Source organism: Heloderma suspectum, chromosome 1 (genome assembly GCF_057233095.1).
Source record: "Heloderma suspectum isolate Gila_16-S chromosome 1, 16-S_ref, whole genome shotgun sequence".
NCBI lineage: Eukaryota > Metazoa > Chordata > Lepidosauria > Squamata > Helodermatidae > Heloderma > Heloderma suspectum.
This window is the reverse complement of record NC_139458.1, coordinates 259,262,904-259,279,487: the sequence shown is the minus strand read 5'-3', so window position 1 is coordinate 259,279,487 and position 16,584 is coordinate 259,262,904. Positions and strand designations below refer to the sequence as shown.

The 16,584-nt window shown below is 42.3% G+C and overlaps 1 protein-coding gene across 1 annotated transcript; it reads right to left on the bottom strand.

The window, feature by feature from the left end:
• Window positions 1-226: 226 nt before the first annotated feature.
• Window positions 227-15,714, bottom strand: NPM1 (nucleophosmin 1). The gene is made up of 11 exons (XM_084825544.1): window positions 15,517-15,714; window positions 14,327-14,406; window positions 13,223-13,342; window positions 10,323-10,416; window positions 10,117-10,217; window positions 9,698-9,768; window positions 7,438-7,489; window positions 4,518-4,601; window positions 3,456-3,557; window positions 1,740-1,814; window positions 227-561 (listed from the first exon to the last, which is right to left on the bottom strand). The coding sequence occupies exons 1-11, from the start codon at window positions 15,572-15,574 to the stop codon at window positions 523-525; spliced, it is 876 nt and encodes a 291-aa protein (XP_084681670.1). The 5' UTR covers window positions 15,575-15,714; the 3' UTR covers window positions 227-522.
• Window positions 15,715-16,584: the final 870 nt, after the last annotated feature.

Genomic DNA, 16,584 nt, shown 5'->3' with positions numbered 1-16,584 from the left:
GAGCCAAGTTGAAAGCTTAAGAAGCAAGATCATGAACTGAAAACATCAGGATACTCATAGGCATTGCCAGTTGAATGGATTGGTAGAAGAGTGGGCACTGTACAAGAAATTCCACAGCATGCGTTCTTGGGCAAATGAAAGCCATTAAGTAACCCAGTTTGCATGGGTGTACTGCAATTTGTACAAGACAAAAGGCTAAATCTGACACCATAAAAAGCACCAATGCTACTTAAAATACTAAATTTTATTTTCACATTTACATTTAGTCTCCCCATTTCCATTCTTTGACCACCACTACTATGCATTATCAAAACATTCCATACATATTTGAAATGAAAAGGGTGGAGTCCTGGTCTTAAAAACTGAACAGGCATTGTGGACAACACATTCTTGGCAAAACATTCTGGACGACATTAACCAGACTCTGTAGGGAAAGCTTTAGCATTTATAAAAAAGACAGCCAGATATTAATGGTTAAACACACAGGACTGTAACTTAAAAAGGAGCCATTTAACTTCTTGCTTACAGAGTCTGTCTCCACTGCCAGAGTGCTTGAATAACCTAAAATACACAAAAAAAAGTTTAGTTCTGTCTAGATCTTCCTCTCAAGTACAAATTATATTCACTTCAGTAAGGTTGCAATCCTAAGCACACTTACTAGACAGCAAGACCCACTGAATACAGGGGAACTTACTTTTGAGTGAACATGCATATGAATGCACTGTAAAGCTATTCAGAACAAGTTATGGTCAAGTAATATCTACACAAAATATTTATAGGCATAAAATTATCAACTGAAAGTTTCTTTCATCTAAATGAATGGTTAACATTACATGTGTACATAAAATCTGTGCTCATTTTGAGCTTACCAAATACACCACATAGTACATGAACATTAAAATTATTCAATATATTTTGCCTTTCATGACTGTTCACACCCTATAAAGCATAGTAAAGGAAAGCAAAAGGAAGGGTGTGTATCAGTTAGGCAAATAATGTCTGAACTCTGCCTGCCCTGCATCATGTCCAAATCCACTTCAGTAGCTGAACTAACTGCTTTCAAACAGTCTCCTTAAAAAGGCCATGATCCCCACCCCACCCCGCGACAGCTTTGAACTGTTTGGGGGAAGCAAAAAAGCATAACAACTTTAAGGAATTTTGATAGTGAAATTTAAGATTTACAAGTCTAACCCAATGCAACTTGCTTCCTGATACCAGCACCACCACCACCTCCTGGCATGCTCTCACACAGTAATTTGGTTGATTTTGGAAAAAGAAAGCCTCAAGACTGCCAAAGGTTCTAGTGCACTAGTTCTTCTCTGCAAAAAGGAAACTAAAGGGTAGACTAGCCAAATTCAGCATAGAAACCCACAACACCATTTTACTTAGTCAAAATGGTGCTGAAGAAACTTGTGCAGTGAAAGGGCTCACTGACCATCTAAACGGGAAAAAAATGTTACCCTGGCCACAATCACAACCAAAACAGCCTCTACTTATCTAACTATTGTTCATAGGGTACAGACTTAGCCATGTAGACCCATTGAAATCAATGAAACAAGTTAGTCATGACAAATTTAAGTCCCATTGATTTCAATGGGTCTACTCTAAGCATGACTAAGTCTGAATCACACCCATTGTTTTTAACTAAAACCTTAAAGTGTGGAGAAAGTGACTGGGCAAAGAGCATCAGTTATACTGTAAATTAAGTGATTTCATTAAGCTCTAGACAATTCTGTTACCTTCGGGTCCTCCGTCCTGTAACAATTCTTAATGTAATTCGCAAACTTGGATTCTGCCTTAGGAAGAGAAGACCCCTATCATGTAAAAAAACAAAAAACAAACAAACAGGGAAACAAAGTTTACACAATGAACTAAAAGATCAGTAGCCTGTGCTGCATATGAAGAGAGAAGTTCATCCACACCTGATTTAAGAGAGTTGATTCACATGCAAACATTCTAGAGGACTCTTGTGAAGATCTGAAGAGGTAAAACATGCCAACTGCTATTCACAAGATTGCAGACTAAAATTAAGACTACTCATAGGGGAGATGTGTATCCTTTTTATCCTCAAGCTGAAAATATGCCTAAGATGTTGAATTGATGGAGGGGGGGAGCTTTCCTGAGGCTTTTTACTCAGTAGGGGAGAGAATCAACAAATCCTCTTAGGTAATACTCTTAGAAGTATATATGAAATATGTTTTAAAACAGCATTTAAACACTGTTACAGCCAAATCACACTGTTGCAAAAGTCCTAGACCCAAGAAATGATGACAGCATCGCTACTATATTTGCATGGATTACTAAACAAGCAACTCTCCAGACTGGATGCTGGAAAAATACTTTCAGAAGTTGCAAGCATTTGGTCTTAATGAGGTTCCTGCCAAATATACCATTCCTGCAACTTTGTACAACAGCGCCTCCTCTTGGTTCTCACTTGCCTCAGATTCCTCCATCTCTAGCAAATGAAAAATTGACAGATGTTTAAAAATACCCGACCAGGGAACTAATATGAAGATTTGAGAAGCCTTTAATTCAAACCAAACCTCTGAAGCACGTGAACCTAGAAATAAAAGTTCAAAATCTGACCTTGGCACTGATTAGAGAGAAACCTGAGTTACACGAGTAACTTCCAAGTTATATTTACTGATACGAGATCAATATAAATATGCATTCATTCTTTCAAGTTATTATGCCACCTACACAGGTTTACTCAGAGGGAAGTCCCACTGTGTTCAATGGGGCTAATGCCCATCAGTCTCCTAGGATTACAACTTGTATATAATGGTGAAATACAACTGAATATCCAAGTTTATTGCCATTCCTTAATTACATTAATTTATCTTGTGAGCCTTTTCTCCCACAGAAAAATGCTTAATGCTCCCAGCTTAATGCTGAGGCCTTCATAATGTTTCCAAATCCACATAATAAACCCTTCCTTTTATTACAATATTAATAGTTTCAGTATTAAACTTCATTTCCACATTCTGCATTCTCCCAACTGGAAATGGCATACTGAGGATGCAAGAGCTTGCAGCTCCATTTTTCACTCAATATATCTGCAATAGGTTTTGAGTGAAACCAAGGCATTTATACTTTAAATATATTTAATAGTACAACTGTGTGTGGTAACTAAGTTACGAATCATGTTCCTTAAAGTAGTAAGTTTAGGTTTGATGCATATTGCATATACTGCCACTTTCCTAAAAAAACAAAAACATTCTGGGAGAAAATCAATTTTTTCCACTACTTCAACTTCCAAAAATTTTACATTTGTGGCCAGATTTTTGTGCATTCACAAAGCAATCCATATAAAGGACATCTGCTCTACAAATATTAAAACAAAAATTTAAATTTAACACACAAAATTTAACAGAAAGCAGCTAAATATAGATTGACCTGTTCGTCCCCATCACTAAATGACATACAAGCCAAAAACATGACTTTCATTAATTTACCTTTTGTACGAATGCTTGCATTTTTGCTTTCATCTCATCTATAGTGAAGGATTTTGGTGTTTTTGGAGTCTGCGGTTTTTTCTCTTTGTGAGACTCTGGAGTCTGAAATGCACAAATCACATGTGTTTCTCAACAGTATGACCAAATAGCATTTAATGGTTCTGTCTTTACATCTTTTGCCTACACTCTACACCTGGATTGTTACAGATTCAAATGATTTACATCCAGTCATAGGTTCTGCTCTGCAAGGCAAAAAGTGTACACAATCAAGTTTCAAATATCAATAAAACATTGCAATGAAACATTGCATGCAGAAGACAGAAGCAGTAGGTGTCAAAGTTCACGCTACAACATGATGTGGTCTAGCTTATGCAATTAGAACTCCAGATACAACAGCATTTTTGAAAGCATATGGTTGCATCATCATACTAGTATGAATTCTAGCTTTGTGTCATAGTACTTACGAGTTACATTTTAATCAGGTATTCAAATCCCAGATTAGCGCCACTGCTAATTTCCAGAAGTTTATAGTGAACAATATTCAATTCCTAATTACTTTACAAATCTGTAGACAAATTATTAATACCAGTGTGTTAAATAATGGCCTGGTTCACACATGATGCTAACCCATAGTATGGGTTGTTGAATTTTAGGTTGTTGTGATGTGTGAACACAGCCACGCTGTCAACCACGAGTAGCCCTGAAAGAGAACCCATGGGATGTTGCTGAGTTGTGAACTGAGTTATTTAAAACATGGGTTGTCATAACCCATGAACAACTCACAGTTCTGGGTCCAACCATAGTTTCACCAGGCTACAGAGGCACCAGGCAAGAGAGTTTAACAAAACAGCCATTCTACATGCCAGTACTACAGCACCACAAAGGCATCTGGGATACAGGGAAGGAGCAGACAAAGGAGAAGAGGAATAAACAATCCGGGGATTGAGAAAACACACCACAATTTGTTTGATTGTCTGTCAGGCAAACCCTGAGGGCAACAGCCCTTGAGTTAAATAAACCATGGGTTAGCGTTATGCATGAACCAGGTCTATGCTTACTCACTTTCAACTTGGGTGTGGCCAACTTAGAATCTTTCCCATTCTGGTTTGATTTTGGTGTCTTCTTTGCAGAAGAATCTCGGGCAAGCTAAAATTAGAAAAATGGTAAGAGTCTAATGTTAGACAGATACTACAAAAGGACATTTCTGAACACTACCGATATAGATAGAAGACAAGTACAATGACAGTAACAACCTCAGCGCTCTGATGGGATCCAGCCAAAGATTGTTTACTAGAAACTAAGTAACACATACAGGATAAACATTTTTCTGGTCCTTAGGACAATACACTTTTATACTATGCCATTTGTAACTATTTGACCCTATACCCTATGTCTCCTCTGCTTTCACAGCACCAGTGATGTGGGTTGGGGGGGGGGGGATTTCCCCAGTCCTAGATCAATAGTTCTAATTTAGCATGCTTATTTAATGTCATAAATAAGCTTTAAAAGTATTTAAAGTAGTGCATACTTCTTACATGGTTGGTTGGTTGTTTTTTTAAAGTGGAGGCAATGAAAACTGTTAACATACTAGTTCTAGCATGCCAAAATAACTGTATGTATAAATGTGTTTCTCCCATGGTTACTCATCTGATGGAAGTTAATTAAAACTGATTTTAGGTGCGACCGGTACTGTTAACTGTTCCAGTTTTACTTGCATTGTTTTCATTTCATTATGTTACCAATTTTATGAAGCAATGCACTTATACTTTTCTGCAAAATTTTTACAACAAATTTTCTAACCCAGATTACTGGCTTGAGAATGCCTAATGTAGTTCAACCTTTGACACTAAGCAGACCTGGCAAATAGCAGAACTAGAGACTAGCAGAGAACCCCATATATGCTACTGAGTCTCTAATGCAAATTAAATATAGTCATGCACCCAAAACAGAGTCCACTAACTTTCTGCAGCGAGGGAGGCCAGTTCAGTCCTGTTTTTTTTATTTGCATAATCTAGGGTGTGTAAACATATTTCATCTTTTGAGCTATTTTGTTCTAGTTTTTCTCCAATCAAGCCAAGTTATATTTACATATAAACATAATGGTACCACACATTTAACGGCTTGATAAACTATTTAATAGCGAACAATTTCTAACCAAATCCCCAATTCTAGATCAGATCTTTTCTACCTACAATTTTTTTAGAAATACAAACATGTATTGAATTAAGTTAAATTAATCCCTAATGGAAATTTCAAACTGCAGCTTACTGCCTGGCACATTTTATATCTTTAGGCCACAGCACCACCTAGTGTGTCAGTCTGCAAAAATATTTGTATAATATGCATGTTTATTTTTACTTTCAAAAATAAGAGTGTGAAAAAAAGCACTTTCCTATTTATACCTTGCTGTTCAAAAAAAATAAATATTTGCCCCAACTAACTGTAGCTAATTAGACTTCAGTCCACAGCCCAAGTACAGGGCAGCAATGGTATAGCGCCAGGGCTGGAGAGGCATTCCCACATACCTTCCTATCCTGAAGTTCTAGAAGGCACAGCACAGACTTATAAAAGTCAGGGATGGTCATCTCCCCCTCACTACCACGCTCTGACAGGAAGCCAGGATATTGCAGCAGCGTATTTACTCCATATACCACCTTCCTCTCAATGCACTTAAAGCACTTCACTGTTTAAAACAATGATCTGCCTATTTAGTAAGTAATACAAAAGGAGGCAGGAAGAGGAGAATAAGCTAATGCAGAAATGATGGCCAATGCAGAAAAGTCCTGAAAAAGGAGGAGTCGAACAGCAGATGGTCCCAGACAGTGCATAACGTGCATAACACACAGGATTCCAGCAGTTTCACAGCCAGGATTTGGGGAAATTAAGGGAGGGGTAATACTGCTCTGCAAGGGGATTGGGCATTTCCATTCTTGGGTGCAGGCCCATGCTTAGAAGCCTCCTTCCTCAATGCATTCAAAATACGGAATTTGCTCAGTACAGGGTCTAGCTGCAAAGGTGATAGAAGCACACACCAACTCAACTAAAAAGAAACCGTCACCTGAATGGATAAAAACTTTATCTGAGGTACTGACATGTAATCAGTAGCAAATGGCAGATTTGCACACACTGTTTTCTTTAACATGGCAGATGGAGAACTATAAAATTACTGTCCGAGTGCTGTTAGCCACCTTAAACATTCGTATGGAAAGGCAGGATAGAAACTCTAATGAACTTTTCTTCAGCCATTGCTGCCACAAAAACAAACACTGCAAGAGAGGCACTGATTATTGATGAGGATTGGGACACAATAAAATTGCTTTACCTTCCCCCACTTCCAATTACTTGCTGTTCTGGCAGTCACATTCTCAAATCCCACTGTGCTGGAAGAAGAGCTAGAATGGTGCTCTTTCATATTAAGGAAAGGTTCCTCCTGTGCAAGCACCGAGTCACTGCTGACTCCTAGAGGGGCGCCGCTTGCGCTGGCGTTTTCATGGCAGACTATAGCGGTAGTTTGCCATTGCCTTCCCCAGTCATGACTACCTTTCCCCCAGCAAGCTGGGTACTCATTTTACCGACATCAGGAGGATGGAGGGCTGAGTCGACCTGAGCTGCCTACCTGGGACCCGGCTTCCGCTGGGATCAAACTCAGGTCTTGGGGTTTCAGTTGCAATGCTGCCGCCTACCACTCTGCACACACGAGGCTCCTCTTATATTAAAGCAGGCTGTTAAAACTGATTTGAGGACGGCATATAGCTGAAGTATGTTGCCCATCCTAAATAAGATTAGTTTTTTACAGGCTGTAATACTCATTGTAAGACTGGACTTGCCTTGGAACTGCAGCCTCAAATAATCAATTATGCCTCTACATGGTTAAATTCATAAGGCACAAGCCCACTACCATCTGCAATGTTAACAATTCCTTCTCACTAAGTGCAAAGTCAAATACTGTTGACAGTTTTGTGAATTATATATAGCTACTCACCTTTTTGGGTGGAGTCTTCTCTTCCTCCTCATCTTCATCCATATCATCATCACTACAATTAAAATTCCAGTTAGTAAAAAAATTAGGTTTGGAACTACATTAATTGACTGCTACAGGATCTAGCCAGAACAAGCCCAGAAACACAGGACTCTGTAGAACACACAAATGATCAAGAAAGGACATTTTTTTCCCATGTTGTGACATGGTGACTCTACTCATATAGGGAAATTGAGGATGACTTGGAACACCTCTAAGGGTACAATCCTATGGGTACTGGCGGCCGCCTCCAAACTCAGAGGCGACCACCTATCCAATGCAAGGCAGGAGAAGCAGGGAGGGGATTGTCCCCTCTGCATTTCAGCCGCCCTGCATTTGGGGCTAGACAGCCAATTTTGTCTGTCTAGCCGTGGGAAGGTGGAGCGGGGGATGCAGCTGCCAGATGTGTCATACTGGCCTTCCCTGCCCTGGAAAGCCCCGTTTTCCCGCTCCATGCTCCTCTTCCAAGAGTGGAGCACAGGGCCCTTCTGAGATGCCTGCGAGGCAGAGTGAAGTGGGGGGGGGGGGAGAACAGTTGTCCGGAAACTTGACATATCCTATGTAGGGATGGACGAAAGTCACTTACCTGGTCCCGCAGCTTGCTTCGCGGTGGGGGGGAGGCGCCCTGTTTCTCCCCGCCGAAATTCTGGCCGGGGGAGGCGCCCCGTTTCTCCCTGCCGAAATTCTGGCGGGGGGGGGAGGCGCCCCGTCTCTCCGGCCGCGAATCCTCCTGGCCGGCCGGGATGCAAATGGCGGCAGCCGTAGCCACTGCCGCTTGCGTTCCTGCAGTCAGCTGTGATGGGCAACTTTTGGGGGGGGGGGAAGCGCATACACAAATGGCAGCGCCCATGGGCGCCACCATTTACGTTCCTTATTTGGGCACGTGTAGTCTACGTAAACATTTACGTAGACTACAGCGAAAATAAGGGCAATGCAAATACATAAACGTTTACGTAGACTACACGTGCCCAAATAAGGAACGCAAATGGCGGCGCCCATGGGCACCGCCATTTGCATACACGTTTTGTTTTGTTTTTCTCCAAAGTCAGCCGTGATAGGCTACGTGAGGATTTACGTAGCCTATCATGGTGTTTTTGGAAAATCTAGCCGTGATAGGCTACATAAATCTTTACGTAGCCTATCACATTTGCTTGTGTGTTTGGGTTTTTTTACTTGGAAATGGCGGCGGTGGCAGCCGGTCGGAAGACCGGCCATCGCCGAAACGCCGCCAAGAGCCGCCAGCGCCAGGGACATTAAGCAAAGTTAAGTCCCATCCGGGGGGGGGGGGGGGGGGGGACACCGTTTCTCCACCAATTTCAGGGGGCCAAATGCGCTGACATTCGGCCTCCCGGAGATTCGTGGAGAAATTCTCCGACATCCCTAAGACCATCTAGCTGCCGGCTAGCAGCCATAGGATTGCTCCCTAAGTGTCTATCCGTAAAGCATAAATTAGATCAATAATTTTAATAAGGAATAACTATGCTGGGAATCTTACAAAGATTAAAAAAACTTTTTTCCCCATGACTTCATTATTTTTAGATACTTTATGTCTGTTTCAATAAAATTCTTAATAGTTTTTAGAACTCATTGGGGGTGTAAAGGCTGGGTAACAGTATATAAATGCCTTGTCTTAAATTCTAAAAGGAAGTATTTCATAATCAGATGCTGTTCAATTTCTCCAAAAAACACAAATGGCCCTTCGAATTTTCCCATTTTTTTTCCGAGACTTCACATGTCTACATATGCCTGATAGATTTAAGAACACATCTATGAATGACTCCAGCCAGTTTTATACTAAAATTTGAAGGGAGGAATAGCAGTGCGAACAACCACACAACAACCTAATAAGGGCTGGATTTGTGTGGGGAGGACATGCTATTCCGTGTAGCGTTACGTAATTACGCTACATAAGCTGCATTGAGAATCCTTTTGAATTGAATACAAGACACAAAATCGGTTGAATAAATAATTCGGGTTCTCTAGGGAAGTCTTATTTCTAACTTTTAGTCAGCAAAAGTTGGAATTCTGCTGTGTTAATACCAGCAACATTTTAACAAAATGCTTGCAGCCTCTAAAATAGTTAATAGATAAGACAGTGGTAACCGATTTACTGTTTTCCAGAACTGCATTTCCAGGGTGTGAAACCGTTGTTTCTTAGCTAATAAAGGTGGTAACCATGTTTCTCAAAGTAGAGTTCTACACAATTATTCCAAAGCTAACATACTCTTCATCATCATCGTCATCATCATCGTCATCTTCATCATCTTCATCGTCCTCTACCAGCTTTGCTTTTTTCTTTGAAAGAAAACATATCCAAGTCATGAGAATACATATGCCACCGGTCCAATTTTAATTTTATAACTTTGAATGTGTAGATGCCCAGGAAGTCAACCAATTTAAAATAAATTATTTATCTGCCTTTTTGCACACTGCATTATGGGACTGCCCCTAGCATACATAAAACTCAATTTTGTTTTATTCATTGCCTAGATTCACAGAACACATCCGCAAGATTTCTCTTGCTAGCCATACAAGCTGGAACACTTAATAAAATAAGCTGATTGGCTTTTAAGAGTTCATGCAAGGAGGCATAGTACTAGTTTCCTATAGTCACAACTTAAATTTCCACCATTCCAGGCTTACCTGTGGAACTTTAGCCAATGTCACACCTGCAGGCCTTTTTGCCATATTGTGTTGTACCTTATCATCCTCTTCATCTTCAGATTCTGGTTCTTCCTCTAAAGCTGGTAATATGTGACAAGACAAATAATAAGACAATCTTCCAATGTTTCACAAGATACATGTATGAATGGAAACAATTCAAGTTAGAACAAAGTTAAATTCCATACCTACGAGATGTTGACCGCTAACATAAACAGGCCCTGAGCCACTTTTCAATCTCAGAATTACTGGTGGTGTAATTTCAAAGCCACCTAATGAAACCTGAAGGGAAAAAAATGTACAAAACAGGTTGAAACAGTTTATATCAAATATACAGTATTAACAGTGGAACCATAGGAGTAGCAAATCTCACAGGTCTGAAAAAGTTAACAGGTATATCATATATCTGAACTCAAATCTGCCAAAATGGATTAGGGTTCAGAGGCTGCATGAAGAACCTACTGGCTAATTCAGGGTTAGGCAACCTGGTGCCCTCCAGATGTTTTGGACTACAACTCCCATAACCTGACTACTGGCCACGCTGGCTGGAGCTTAAAACTGAAACAGGCATCTTATCCACAGCCAAGTGTTCAAATTATATTATACAACTTCAATTTCATCACAGTACCTGTGTAAGTATTGTTGCACTAATGGAGTAGGACTGGACTTCACAACTGGCTAGTAGAAACTAATGCTTGTTCACCAAGCCCAGCCATAATTTGTAGACCCCTGGAGCCAGGCCTGCCTGGTTATGAAGTAATGCCAGGTCTATTCATAATGCATATAGATCAAAACACCATTAAAGGAACTATGAACAAATGTTATAATGCAGCCACTGGCATTAAAAGGATTGGAATCAAGAAGCATTTCACAATGCAAAAAGTGTAATGTTTCTCAGCATACATAAAAATAAAACCTGCAGGGGATAATGTATTTAACACACATTTATAGGCTGTTTTTCCAAGTGCCTGAAATAACCTGCAAAATAAGTTATGTGGAATGAAGAATTTTCTGTAAAGGACTATTTTTGATTTCCAAAAACTGTTTCATAAAATCAGTAGAACAAGAAATACCTGTCCAACTGGGGAGTTTCAAAATTATACTCAAGTTGTTTCAGGTAACTATTCCTAGGAAGCATGACATATGATATAAACGCACAGCTCTTTGAACAAAGTAACACTGGCATGTTAATAGTTCGAAGCCTTTATTTTTTTCCCTTTAAAATGTAAATACAAGGAAATGTATGGTGAACTATTTTCTGGGTACAGTGAAGGACCGGATATGGGTGAATGAACTGCTACTCAATCCAGACAAGATGGAGGCCCTGTTGGACGGAGACAGGCCAGCTATAGGGAGTACAACCAATGGGGCTCTTGGGTTGCTGAAAATGTTGTGCATCCATGTTCTAAGTGGTATGACATTTGTTTGCCAAAACTACCCCTGTAATGTGACTCTGCTTTTGTTGTAATGACAACTATGGCTTTCTTTGGACATAACAGTAAAGTGTCTGCTAGGGTAGCAGGAGCTACACATATGTGTCCATGCATACACATTCATATACAAGTCACACACCACTCGTTCACACTGTGTTTTGTCTTGTATATATTCTAATATTACAAAACCGTCCGTTTAAGATAGGGTTGGGCAACATGTACTACATTCTCTTAGGGGTAATCTGTCAAAGGTCAGGGTCCCCTGTGCCCCAACTCACATACACCAACCATCCATCCATCGTCACTTCACCCCACTCACACATACACACACACCTACTCACCTACCGCTTTAACCCTTCCTTTTGCCACCAAAAAAATCCCGTAGGAACAGGCTCTGTGGTTCCTGCCATAGAAGCCACATTCCTAGAGCATCCCCAGAGCATCCTGGAAAGCAGGAAGGAGCCTTCAAGCAGCACTTCCTAGGATGCACCAGAAGTGAGGCTTCTATGGCAGGAACCAGACTCCATTCCTGGAGCACTTATTCCCTTTTTTTCCAGTGGTGGCAGATGCTGGGGTCTCGGGGGCTGCCAGACAGGGCTTGGGGGCCTTCATGTTTTACAGTACTGACTTTGAACAGAGTAAATCTTTAACTACAGAGTTCAAGCTATGCTGCATTTCAACCACAGCCCAACCAAAGCAGTTAGTGAGACTAGATATGCAACTTCAATCCCATGAAGGACTTCAATCCCAAAAAGGAAAGATGAACACTTACGTATTACTGCTTAGCAGTTATATAGCACTAGAATGTCTGAAGTAGAAAGAGGAGACAGGAGAATGACTGAGAAGGGAAACTGGCACCTTGGCAGCCTTGTTCAATTTAGGTGCTGAAGGTCCTTGGGGACTCCGAGGTGGCTCATTTCTCATTTACTTCCAGGGGATGCTCTATGAATGGGGCTGCTGTGGAAGGAACCAGAGCGCCACCTAGAAGACTACCTGCCAAACAGCTGTTGCGGTCTACTGCTGCTGCCAGGAGGTTCAGTGAAATGCTGCTTTGCACAACCAAAGTAAGCTGATGCTTTGAAGCAGGAGAGGGAGAATGTTCATTATAGTAAAGGCAGTGGAGAAGGGAGATGACATGAGATAGGATTAAAAAAATGAAACAGAAATAAAAATAGAGTGGGAAAATACAGTGAGATGGGATGGGCAAGTGTTCATTATAAAAGGGGATAATGTTAACATTAGGGTAACGGGATGGGATGGTTTATTATGGAAAAGAAAAGCTGTGGGGAGACTGTAAGAATAATGGGAGTTTAAAAATAGGTGGAATGGCGTGTTCATTATAAAATAAAAATATGGTACAAAATACATGGTGTGGGGTGAAGTTACATTATAAGATATGGAATGAGACCCCCAAAGCAGCCTCCCCCAACATCAGCAGTCAGTGAGAGAGACAGAGAGAGAGTGTATATATATGTGTGTGTGCGCGCACGCAGCGACAAATGCAGCCCCTCAGTACTGTCTAATGCAGCCCTCAGGGCCAACAGGTTGTGCATCCCTAGACTAGTGTAGAACCAGTAGAGGCACAACTGACAATTTATGCATATTTCTGTTTCATTAGATTCCATCTCACTAATTTTAACAGGTTAATATCTTACCGTAGGTTGAACCGACATCTTCAACGATGCCAGCGTGACTGTAATCTGGTTGCCTTCGTAGTCCAATGCTTCTGCTTCAACAACATGCAACTCATCTTTAGCACCAGCCCCTAAACTAACCTGTGTAACAAGATAATGTTTGAAAAAACAGAGGTTTACATTTTCACCTTCAACATCAACAAAGCTTACTGCTATTACACTATACCTATCTGGAGAAGTGGTTAGGCTAACTATACCATATAAGAGAACCTTATTTTATTGGCAATTGGTACTACAATGATCAACATAAGTAATACGTATTCAATAACTAAACAAATCAAGATGCTCAGGACCACCACAATTTTGAGTATTTTCTTCACATTAAGTGCATTTGAGGAGGCGGGAGGGAGTGTTGTTGGGAAAACTGGTTTTCACAGTGGAGCAACAATTTAAGACTCCCTCTAGTATTTAGTATTATATATTACAACGCTCGTTTCAGTAGGTAATTGAATGCAATGGTCTTTCAAACAGGCCTTCAGTAATAAGCTCAGGTGTAGCCACATAATGTGTGCGATAAAACAGTACAGCTTTACCTTATTCCGGGGCAGGCTGACTTCAGGCTTGCAGGATCTACTGTCATTTTTTCAAAGAAACCAGAGATCCAACAATAGGAGCATGATGTAAACACATCCACTTAGAAATAAGAATTCAGAGCCCAAGAATTTGTTTGTAGTACCAGAACTGAATGGAGGTCACAATCCTTCCAGTACTTCCAGACAAAAATTCATTCCCAGTTATGCCAACCTTTTTTCATTTCAGCAACATAATTTGGAGGACATAGAGTATCATTGTTACTACCATCGTTAAACAACTGAATGCCAAATATCCTTGCCAATGCACTGCAAATCACCCAGAGAGCAAGATCTGCCCTTCTGCCCTACAGAAAGTCAACGAACAAGAGCCTCAGCAGCTGCATCTGAAATCCCTGGTGGCCACATCTGAGAACTTATAATAAAATGCATTTTTAAGTTGCTATTGCCACAAGGTCTTACTTCTGCACAACTTGTGTTTATTCAACAATACTTGGTCCAATGCTTCAATATTGTCCAAGAAACAAGCACTTACTGTTCTCAGAGAGAGCTGGTGTTCATTTTCTTCATCATTCACCTTGAAATGATACGGCTTGTCTCCCTTTAGTTCACATCCTGCAAGAGCAGCAACAATGTGTGGTGAATATGCAACTGAGTAGACTGAACTACTAACTCCCATTACATGTCAAGCTGGGCACTGATTTAGTGTCTATTTTTAAATACCAGAAAAGCTGACTGAGATCTGCTTGATTGCTACATCTACCTGTACAAAAAAAAAAAAATCTTTAAAAAAAAGTTTAAGGTTTTCAACCATGTCGTAAATAACCACAAGTGGGATAGCTTAAACTGGCCAAAAGCAATTAACTCACAAGCACAATTTAAGAGTGTATCTGCCACTTATCTTCCCTTTCCAGAGTATGGCTAGCGTGTCAGAGTTAGCAGCATGGGGCGCAATTTCACAGTATGCCTGTAGGTCACGGAGAAGTTGCCACCTCCCAATTACACTCATCTACAGCTTGCAAGAATGTCTCATGCTCCACCTACTGAAGCACGTGGCCATCCATCCCATTCTCCCTTTCCCACCTGGTCCCACTGTAACACTAGCCTCGCAACAGCTTTCTGCTTTCCCCAACAGGCCTCCCCTTGGCCTAGTTCCGAGATGGGCCAACCCGGGACCCACTCAAACTCCACGTGGCAGAGGCTCAGATGATGGGCATGGCGATCATTCAAAGACACCCTACTCGCAGAAAACGATCCTGCGTGGGGTGAAGGGCACTGCAGGCCTCCTTTCCTTGGCAGGCTACCTTTGGACGGATATTATGACGCATACGTGCCCAGACACAAAATATCCGGTCTATGTTTTGAACAACAGGCCCTTTCCTTCTCATATCGGGGCCTTGCGGAGAACGCGTGCACGGGGGCAGCCGCGAGCCAAGAGGCCTAACCCCCTTCGCCAGCCACACGCCAGCCAACGGCGCTGCGAGGCGCTGGCGATCCCGAGCCCACGATGGCGGCGCCGGCGCCCCACGCTTACTGGAGAAAGCGAGAAGGACAAAGGGAGCCGCCGGCGCCTCTCCTGCCACCCTCCTCGGGCAGGCCGCAGCGAAGTCAAAGGTCGGCCGGGAGAGAGCGAGACGTATCGGGAGGCGGGGGGGGCGCGGAATGGGGGGCGGGCGCCCTTGGGGGGCGAGGATCGCCATGCGGGGGAGGCCTGGTCGCTGTTACCGAAGAGGAAGGTCTGTGGCCGCAGGGAGCCCATGTTGTCCATGTCGCTGTCCTCCATGTTGCTGCGAGTCGCCGTCGTCCTCCGGAGCTCGCCTTCTCCTCACTAAGATGGGGGCGGGCGGGCGGGGGCTGGAAGGAGGCTCGAGCGCGAGGGCGCCTGTGCAACGGACGGAATAGCGCACCGCCGAGAAAGAGCCCGCCTCTTCCCCCCCTGCCCGAGTATATAGACTCGCTGCTCTCGCGAGAACCGCCGCAACCTTTTGCAGTCGCCCACTCTTTCCGGTTCTTCGAAGGCGCATGCGCTCTTCTCCGGTGTGGGTTAGGCGGCGCACGCGGTTGGTGGCTGCGTGGGGCGTGCTTTATGAGCCGGGTAGCTGGTCAGCGTGCGCATGCGCTCTCTGTTCTGCGTTCTTCTCGGGCGTCTGTGTGGTCGGTGCATTAGGCGCTTTTTGTCTATACGGACGCACAAGATTCAGAGTGCGGGGAGTAGAGCGCGCGCTTTGTTTAAAATGGCGCCGCTTAGGCTCGGTCCCCACCATTGAATATACCTCATAATATAGGTATATTATAATATAATATAGGTATAAATGAATATACCTCATATAAGTTGAGGTGTATTATGTCCTTTTCACAACGCGAGTTTAGTTTGCATTCCTGGGCCTGGGCCCTACATGAGGACAAGTGGCATCTTTATTTCTTCCTAGCCGTGGGGGCCCAAATGACCGCTCAGACAGCTGCAGGTGATGGGACAAGCAGCAAACAGGTCCTGGGTCGACATGGTGGGGCCCTGATGTTGCTCACCCCAGGATCCCACCGTATTTTTAAAAGCATGTTATTGTCTGGGCAGCCAGGTGGGCATAAACATGGTTACACATCCTCAGTTTATTATTTTTACTTCAAAAGTATATTGTCCTTCTCTGAAAGGAAATGGTGCCTATTCCCAAGGCGGTGTATTTAGTAGAACAGCAGCAGAAGGAAACGCCACTGCATTCCTGTAGTTGTGACGGTGCTATGATTTAAGTGAGTTTCAAATGCAAAACTGCACACGCTCAGAGTTCTTGTTTTGTT

Coding starts and splice junctions, on each gene's coding strand:
- NPM1 (XM_084825544.1), bottom strand. CDS start 15,574: ATGGAGGACAGCGACATGGACAACATGGGCTCCCTGCGGCCACAGACC. Junction 1,815..3,455: donor TGCAAGCATTCGTACAAAAG/GTAAATTAATGA, acceptor TTTACATGATAG/GGGTCTTCTCTTCCTAAGGC. Junction 562..1,739: donor ACAGGACGGAGGACCCGAAG/GTAACAGAATTG, acceptor TGTGTATTTTAG/GTTATTCAAGCACTCTGGCA.